Source organism: Gavialis gangeticus, unplaced genomic scaffold (assembly GCF_001723915.1).
Source record: "Gavialis gangeticus isolate Ggan-Ray unplaced genomic scaffold, GavGan_comp1, whole genome shotgun sequence".
Lineage (NCBI taxonomy): Eukaryota > Metazoa > Chordata > Crocodylia > Gavialidae > Gavialis > Gavialis gangeticus.
In genome coordinates this window covers 39695288-39704719 of record NW_017729034.1, presented here as the reverse complement: position 1 = coordinate 39704719, position 9432 = coordinate 39695288, and the positions used below count along the sequence as shown (strand labels likewise).

General features: G+C 37.7%; 1 protein-coding gene across 1 annotated transcript in view; it reads left to right on the top strand.

The window, feature by feature from the left end:
• The window catches only part of CNST (consortin, connexin sorting protein), a 128371-nt gene that overhangs the window by 89028 nt on the left and 29911 nt on the right, over positions 1-9432 (top strand). Inside the window, exons 6-9 of the mRNA XM_019527188.1 lie at positions 1766-1852; positions 2422-2536; positions 5613-5634; positions 5821-5917. Coding sequence (XP_019382733.1) covers positions 1766-1852; positions 2422-2536; positions 5613-5634; positions 5821-5917 — 321 coding nt within the window. The remainder of the gene's footprint in view (positions 1-1765; positions 1853-2421; positions 2537-5612; positions 5635-5820; positions 5918-9432) is intronic.

Here is a 9432-nt window from a genome sequence, read left to right as displayed (position 1 = left end):
GATGAAGATCATCCAGGCCTGCTGACTTAAACACATCCAGCCCCTTTGAGTGTCCCTTCACTAAGACGACACTAACAGTTGGTGGGCTGGTTTCCCTTTTGTGCCTGCCTATGATCCAGCTGGGAGATTTGTCCTGATCCGTGTTCAGAAATAATTGTGTTTGTTTACAAGTCATGCTATATGTAATAACAAGTACTATTTGTGTCTTTGTAGTGATTACTCTAGCATGCTGATTCCTATGAATAATGTTTTGTCTCTATATTCACTGAGAAACTGATTCACTCTGCTTTAATTTCCAATATGTTGCAGGTCTAAACACTTGGCTAAAAGTGCTTTAAAATAGCATATTTAATTTACTATTTCGGTAGTGCTTCACAGGACAAGAATTGATAGAATATGCACAGCTTTTAGCATGCACTTGCAAATGCATTGATGGCCCTATGGAGCAGGAAAAAAAAAACCTTGCAGGGAGAAAGATAAAAATAATCAAATGAATATTTCACAGAAAATTAGGAAAAAAGTTAATGCGGTTTTCCCAAAGACCTTAAAGATGTTTAAGAATTTATGAAACTCCTTTTTAAGTTGAAGTTATATAATTTTAATGTCATTGTCTCCAGCCACTCTTATGAAAGCGAGAGTCAAATTTTGCCAGCACTTACAGTTGCTCAGGAAACCACATTGTATTTCTAGATAAATATAAATTAATATAGATGTTGTTGCTTTTGTTCTCATTTCCCTTTCCTTCCCTTCTCTTCTTTTTCCCTCCCCAAGAGATAGACCATGTGGTAAAGTTTTACTGTTGACTTTTCTCACCACTGCAGCAGTACAGATAGTAAATTAGAAACAACTCCTGCCCTGAGAAGAAAATCAAAATATTTGAAAGTTACACACTTTGTTAAAAAATATGAGCAAACAAACCTTTAAGCTGCTTTAAGAGTGAAGGGGGAGCTGCCACTGAAGAGTATGCATCCACTGTTTGGCTGTAACTGTTATATTTACATGAGCTTGTAGTAATATAAATTAGCTAAATAACTGGGACTTTGACCTTGAGTGAAACTTAGAGCTCTTTTGCTGTACAGAATCATGCAGCAGTAAAAGTTATATTGCAACAGCTTATATTGGTATCATTTGGTGTTGATGCAATTGGTATATCTGTCTATCCTCATAAACAGTTTTTGGTGAAGATGTGTTATTCAGGAAAGGGTGCATTGTCTCCAGTGCTCTTGTATTATTATTTTTAAAACTGTTGTAGTGTGCTTAGGGCTTACTGGCGTAAATTCAGTCTCGTCTGAAGAGTTTAAAATTTAGGCAGGAAAAAAAAAACGGAACTTAAATATCCCTTGTGGTTCTTTCTTAGTGTAATAGCTCTTATCTTACATGTTTTGGTGGAGGTGATGGGTTTTTAATGAGCAGAAATACATAGAAATATATTGTGTACATATCCTTGGCAGCCCATAACTAATTAAATACATTTTCCTCAGTGTGTCTGGGAAGAAGTAACCATGTAATAAAGGTTAATATGGTAGATTCTCTTAGAATTGTTTCCAGCTCTGTTGTTTTTATTTAGTTTATTCAATATATTTTTCTTCATAATACAGAAATTAAGGTGCTAATCATTTAAATGTTCACATCCATTTTGGTATTTGCATATCAAGTTTCAACCATGTAATTATAGACTTAATCCTTTGAATATAGTATCAAATATAACTAAATCTCAACATGTCCATCTCTGTCGATGTTAATTTCTTGTTAACCTTGTATTCAGATGAGAAGGCAATGAAATTCATTCAGCTTGAAAGACTATATCATGAACAGCTACTTGCAAATCTTTCTTTTATACAGGAGCAGTGGGGTAAGTACAGTCTGTTCTGCAACCAGGGAGAGAAATTACCATTTGTGCAAAGCTTTTATGTCTCCATCCTAAATAACAGAACAAACATTTCCAGCCAAGTCTGTGGTAACAAAAGTAGTTTTTTTACCAGGGCCTTTTAGAGCATATCATGAGAAAATTCTTCTTTCCTCAAACTTTTGTCTTGCCGCCTTTGTGAAGAAAAGTCTCATTTGGGGGACTGTTCTTTATTTACCCAGGTTAGTTTTCATACTTTCAATGATCTACGATGGTTAGATTTTGTATTTACTCTGGATGCCTTTAAGGCATTGGTCCATATAGTCTTTGGTAAGTCCAGAGTAATTTGTTTCTCAAACTGAAAATAGCAAAACTTGCCTCATTATAATGATATGCTTTTAATTAATGTGTGCTTCAAGATCATAGGGCATTCATAGAATAGATTATTTTATTAATGAAAACAAAATTAGACTTGATCGTGTTTTTCCATGTTAGTCTGTTTAGCTTCCATTGTTTGTTTAAAAAACTGGAAATTTGGTAACACTTTGAATAAAAATATTTGTGGTTTAATTTAGAAATGAAGTGGAAAACAGCTGTGCCTAGGACAGTTACAACTCTGAGGAATTCAGCTAAAGGACTTAGCAATGAAGAGTTAGAAAAGCTTGCTAAACTTTGTACATCACATCAAGAGTAAGTATAGTACTAGTATAGTTGCTTCTTACTTTTAAGTTTGAAATTGCCTACCCCATGCCCACCTCCCCGCCTCCCCCCAAAAAAATTGCACCCAGCTGACACAAATGGATCAAAATTAGTTCACAATTGGACCATAACAGCTGCAATACAACATCCGTACACATGCTCAGTCATTCTCCAAACTAGATACCATCTGGAGTGCTGACGTGGCCAGGCTAGATAAGTATTGCAGCAGGTAGCATCTTCCACCAAGTGCCACCAAAACAATGACAAATACAGTGCATCCACTGCCCATGAATTGAGTGCAATTCTGAATGAGCGTAACTTGGGGTGAGCCATAAATGGTTTTCGTTGTTGCAACACTAGATCTAGTGTCAAACTTTGACCTTTCATAAGCACTTAAAGAAAACAGCTCCTGAAGTTAAAACACCCAATAACCTCCTGGATAAATTACCTGGCTCAAGTGGAGTGCTTACATTCGCACACTCTAAATATCCTCACTTGCCATCTGCTCCTCAGTTGCAGAATAGTGTGTGCCAGTCTGGCGTTGTTCAACACACAGTTCTTTAATCTGCAGTTACATTCAACTATGTGCATTGTATTAGCAGTGTTCCTCTATCTTATCCCCACTGCTACGGTTATCAGTGTTAAGGTGCAGTGTCATCTCCACGTTTGCTACTGCACTTTTACATCTCCTGATTTGCTACTATACACACAGCTTTTCAACTCACTTGCAGTTCATTTATTGCTGAGACTACCCTGGGGTCCAACGTGTTGTACCAAGGCAGCATGCTGACAAGTGGAACAGTTTACAACCATAAGAAACAAGTTCCTTGTTGCCAGTCTAGAATTCACCTTCTCAATTTGACCTTCTCCATCGTCAGTGAGTACTGCTGAATGAATTCCAAACTGACCAACAGCAGCCACTCTTTATGGATGGGCCTGATATTACAACTCACATTGCTGCTGCAGGTGATGAAGAACATTTGTTGACAAGTGCCCTCCTGAAACTTGACAGCAATTTGATGTGATTGAACGCCACGAAGGAAGCAGCTGCTACTTGCCTTGTCAAGAGACACATTTGCTAGAGAGATTAAAAACCCAGTATCTGTAAACAGAAGGGAAACAGCAGTCACACCATAACTAAGTTAGAAATTAAATGAATCATGCATTACAAATATAATTTAAATAAATGGTCCACCATCACTAAATATCATCCTCAAAAATCTTATGGTGTACCTCTTGCATTTTGACCTGAAGATAAATATATTTGAGCTGTGTTAAACTGGGGGGTACCCTTTTCTAGTGAGAGCATTTCCTTTCTTTGGCGCTCAAAAGTTGCAGCTCAGACACCTCTACAGATCTCAGCTGTGGTATCTCATTATATGTAAAAGAGGTGCTCTTAGCTTGATTCAAGGCCATTACAGTGCTGGTACTGACTCGTAAAACTCTATAACGCTTCACTCTAGAAGCCAAAGTCAAGTACTGTAGATCATGAAGAGCTAGTATAATGTGACTGAAACATAGGATATTTTGCTTCATTCTGCTCAAGCATAAGACAGACTAGTGATGCAAATGCAAAAGCTGCCTTTGCTTGTATTGATCAAGCAGGAACATGGAGCCTCCTGCTGCTTTCTGCTCTCATTCACATCACTGAAAGCATAATTTGCTATGCAGAAATTTTCACGGGTTAAAATGCATAAAAAGGAAAAACACAGCTTGACTATTAAAGGCCAGTTTGAGTCTGTATGACTGACAGGAGAAACATTTTGTTGCTCATAGCCTGAGTTCCCTTGATACAGATCCAATGAGAAGCATGAACCTGAAACCCTGCTAATGCAACAGAGGCAACTACAGCCTCATGACTGTAGTGACAGCTTGCTTACTACTCCAGGATTTGAAGATAGTGACACTCCTCTCTCCAAATTCACCTTTAAATACATCTTATTGCATGCAGGATTAAACCCATATTTTCTAGCTATAGCGTAGGCTTAGAATGCTCAGCTTGTTCTAACTAATTTTTCTCCTTGAAATTTCTTCCACATGTCCTCACTTTACTTCTACTAATTATGTAATTTGACCAGGATTAGGATTGTGTGTTGACATTACCTCTTACAATCCTGTGTTGTTGATTCTGATCTCAAAATTCTTTAGCTGTTGAAAGATTCTTTCCTTTGATAATTGTTCCATAGTTTTCTAGGGATTGAAGTTGGTGACAACGATCGAAAGTATTTTTTCCTTTTTTTTCCCTTTTGAATACTCAAGCTATTTGTTTTTCAGTTGAAAGCATAGATGTGTGACTATTTTCTAAAAATAATTTATTATATGTTCCTTGCGGCCCATACCAGACACTTTTTTTTTTTTTAAAGAATAGCTCGTTTCTGCTTTTCATGCAAAAAAATATGCAAAGGAATACTGTGAAGTTAGATGTAAAGTAATTTTTTAAGTGAAGCAAATACTTGCTTAAGGACTATCCATCTGCAGTTTCCCTCTACCAGATTTTACATTTTTAAATCATTTAATAAAATTCTGGTTCCATTATTTTTATGTAAAAGGGCTCAAAGAGAAAACACTGATTATGCACAGTAGAACTGATTGTATACATAGCCTGATTTTCAGAGGTGCTGCACCAGGTCTGGGTCTCACTGAATTCAGTGGGACTTATGGATGAGTGAGATCTACAAAAATCTGAGCCAAAATAAATATCCAGGGACGGTTAATATGTATATGTATGTATATACATTTAGTTACAGTACTTATTATTTTTAATGGTAGTCAGTAATATATTTTCAGATAAAAGTATGATTTTAAAGTTCATTTTAACTGACTTCTCAATTAGGTGCAGAAAAGTCTGTGATAATTGGCCTTTTAATGATCGTAGCATATGATACAACTATGTACTTTAAACTATATTAGTGCTCAGATAAAGTTTCTATGTTGGAAATGTTCCATGCTAATATTAGAGCACACGAAAGGTATTATATGATTTGAGCAATAGTTTTGGTGCGATTTGTTGTAAAGAACATTGCTACTAAGAGTGGTTAATTTATTCTTATTTTCTTTATTGCTGCAGGCCATTTGCCTCCACACACAAGGTAAGAAATTATATTTACCTTGACATTGCTATTGCAATTAAAGAATATCCTAATAGAAATTGTTAGTTTACTTGGATATACTTCTCATAGAGCAATTGGGAAAATGGGTGCAGCATGGACTTCTCAAATAATTGCAGAATTAGAGTTTAAGTCCATAGCTGCAGGAATTGTTTTTCTGTTTTTCAGCTAATAACAGCAGAAAAGTCTGAGGGAGGCAGTTGTTTTGTCCAGTTAATGGAATCAGAAGATTTACAGGAAAGAGGTGCTGCTGCTTGCGATTCAGGTGTGTTTACTGCATATTTATATGTTTTTTACAATATACTCCCTGATAGTATTGTGCAGCTGTTGTGTTAGGAGCTGCAGTATTTGGATTGGATTCTAACAGACACAAAAGAATAAGAATTAATTTTTGCAAATGCCCTAATTTTTCATAATAGATTAATATTCACAGAGTATTTCTATCTAACATAAAGTTGTAATGGTCTTCATATTAACTAACATACTTCATACTTACTCCCTTACTTCACCCACCAAAAGTTACTTTTAAATGGGTTATATAAGGTAAAAATGTATTTGTAGTATACAACACTTCATATTAGCATCAGCCTTTCAGGAAAATTCCAGGTCCACTTGTATATAAAATATCAGGCTAACAGAAAGTCTTATTATAAATATTCTAAGTTGTAGCCATTACATGTAGTTAATTATTTAAATGGTCCATTTCTTTTTATAATGTATAATGTACCAATTCAGAACAAAGCTGCATTTTCCATCCCAGCATAGAATAATAAAGTAATCCTCCTTTTGGAATCTTGAAGGAAAATGACTCAGCATATTCATTTAGGTTGCTAACCAGTAACCTGTATCCTCTTAACTTCTCCTTTCTTGAGAATAACACTGCTGTGTTTGAACACCTCTGAGAAAATGGTATTATACAGGAATAGAGAGGGGGAGAGTTTGTAGCTGGTTTAGCCCCAGCATATTTTTGTACATTGTGTATGAAAATTTTTTATTCCTTTCCAAGGGAGATGGTGACAGTTAAAAATGGTCTAAACATATATATTTTTCTCTTTCCAGTGGCAACTGGAATCACCAAGCAGATGGCAGGAGTAGGGGGTGCAGGCACTAGGAGGTAGACGTGACATGAAACCATTGATTTTCCACACACAAAATTCTTCTTTCTTCCTTCCATTCAACCCCTTCCACTACTACCACCACCAAACAGACAGTTATCTTTTTCTCTCAATACTGTTCCTATCACCACCTGGGGCATTGAAGGTTATTCACAAAGATGGAGTAGAAACCAACTATTAGGCTTTTGCCACACATCTTGCAATCTTTGGTGTATTTCTTAAAGCCCCAGCTTCTGGAGTCAGGCCATTACTTGAGAATCTCAGTTTCCATTTTAAAAAGTAAGTTTCTAGTCCTAGTTGTTACAAACAGAAGCTTGAAAGCAAAGTATGTAAGCATAAAGGGTTCAGAAAGCAAAGAGCAAAAGAACACCCTGGCATCTATTTTTCTTAGTCTGTCTGGGAAAAACTGTTGGAAAAATCTGAAAATGGCCGTAGAGTAAATGACATTTAGCTGCCTGTAATGGGGGTGTGCATACATAAAATCTTAGTCACATATTGCTGGTAACATTTTATACTCCAGTGGCAACATTAAAAAAGAATACATAGGTGGCCAACCTGTACTATGCATGCCCCAAGTGGCGTGGGCATCCTCTGTGTGTGGCATGTGGCAGAAAGGGGATAGGACAGGTGGCACAATGGCAGATAGGGCAGGAAACAGAAAGAGCAGTACATGTGGCAGGGAGCACAGGGGAGCAACCAGAAGAATAGCATAACAGAGAGGGAACACAGCAGAAAGCTGTGGGCAGAGGAAAGGGATTGCAGTGGTACTCTTTAAGGGTGCAGGGCTAATTTGTGGCACACCTTCCAAAAAAAAATGTTGGGCCCCAACTGATCTAAAATGTGTCAATTGGCTTGGTCATTGAAGGTTCAGTAGGCAGGGTAATGAGATTTGTACCTCTAATGATAGCTGGTCCCAAGGAGAATTTATCCTTGTCTGCCCCTAGGGATTTTGCTTAGGAAAAGCAGATTAATACTCCAGCCACAGTGAGACTACTGGGGATGCGATGAATTAGCTTTAACTCCACTACTTAGCAAAGGTTGTGAGCAGTATGCTGCTTCGACCCCTCCCACTAATACATTTTTTACTGCCAGTATCTTGCACTTTGGGTTTTGCCAGCAAAGTAAATTGGGGCCTGTAAATCTAATATTGTAAGAAATACACACAGAGTTGGTATATACTGTATCTATTTATTCCTTCAGCAGTTGGCCCTATGTCTTAATCTTTTCTCAATGCAACTGAAGCTAGCCAAAACCCTCTTTTGTTAAGGCTCTCTTTAAATAAATGTCTACCTTGAGGTGCAAGAGGAACAATTCGACTCCCAGATTCCTGAACCTAGTAAAGGTCTGGTCATGGGTGAAAAAAATTGTTTGCAAAATCTCAGCTGGCAGAATGTCACAAGGCACCACTTTAGCAAACTGCCTTGAACAAACAGCAGTGAACAAGATAATACTGTGACTTCCCATGAGCCACCAGAGTAATTAATATTCTCAAGGTAGCTTATAGTTTACAAAAGACCTGATGTCGTGAGCAAGGTCAGAATGCAGAGAATGAAATGAGTAAGGCATATCGTGAAAACCAATGAGAGAAGGCATGTAAGGCAAATTTAAACAAATTGTAATTTTGGATGCCTTGGGTTTTTTATAGAATTGTAGGCAGTTAGGATTGGAAGGGACCTCAGGAGGTCATCTAGTCCAAACCCCTGCTCAAAGCAGGACTATCCCCAACTAGATCATTCCAGCCAATCATCCCAGTTTTGGCATGCAATGTGAAAAATAAGTAGGCCCAGTTGTTAGAGAGCAGGTCCTCAGCACCTCTGAAAAATAATCCCCTTTAGAATTAATTGAGTTGTACACTCAACATTGAGCCTCTTGTTGCTTTTGAAATCCCGTATTTACTCAGATATGAAGACGACCCCGAATATGACCCCTCAATAATTAGATTCTATATATAGAAAATTTATAAATTTGTTATGAGTTTCCAAGTATAGAATATAATTATGGGAGGTTTACCTGTAATTTGTCCTGCTCCCACTGCTATAGCAGGGAAAATAAATCTGGTGGGATTGGATCTGCCCTCATGCTCAGTGTTGGCAGCATTTAATCAGTTTCATAGTTGGTTTCCATTACTGAGCACGTGCTGTGTTTGGCAGCAGTTCAATGATAGACACTCTAGTTAATGAGGTTTCCTTGTATATGAATGTAAGCTGGGGGGGTTTCCACTATGGGGGAAAAAACCTTGTCTGCATTTGGGTAAATATGGTATTCATGGCAAGCACTAGACACTAAAAGTCCACTGTCTCTGGTACACTTGCCACAAAGAATAGTATGAGCCTCCCAGATAGCCATGCCTGTGGCCGCATCTACACATGCGGCAGACTGTACAGTTGTTACTGTGCAATCATTTAGGACTTGCTTATGCATAAACAGCATTACTGCGTGGTACTGTTGCTGCACGTTTTTTCCCCAGTGCTACTGCACAGTAGCAATGAGCTCATTACTACTGCTCAGTGATGTCACCGCACAGTTAGTACCTCGCAGCACTACTGCACAATAGCAACGAGCTATGGTGCGGTAGCTTGTTGCTACTACCCTGCAGTATCTCATGTAGATGCACCCCCTTTCTTACAACCATAACCTCAAAGTGCACTCTTAGGTAATTTAATTT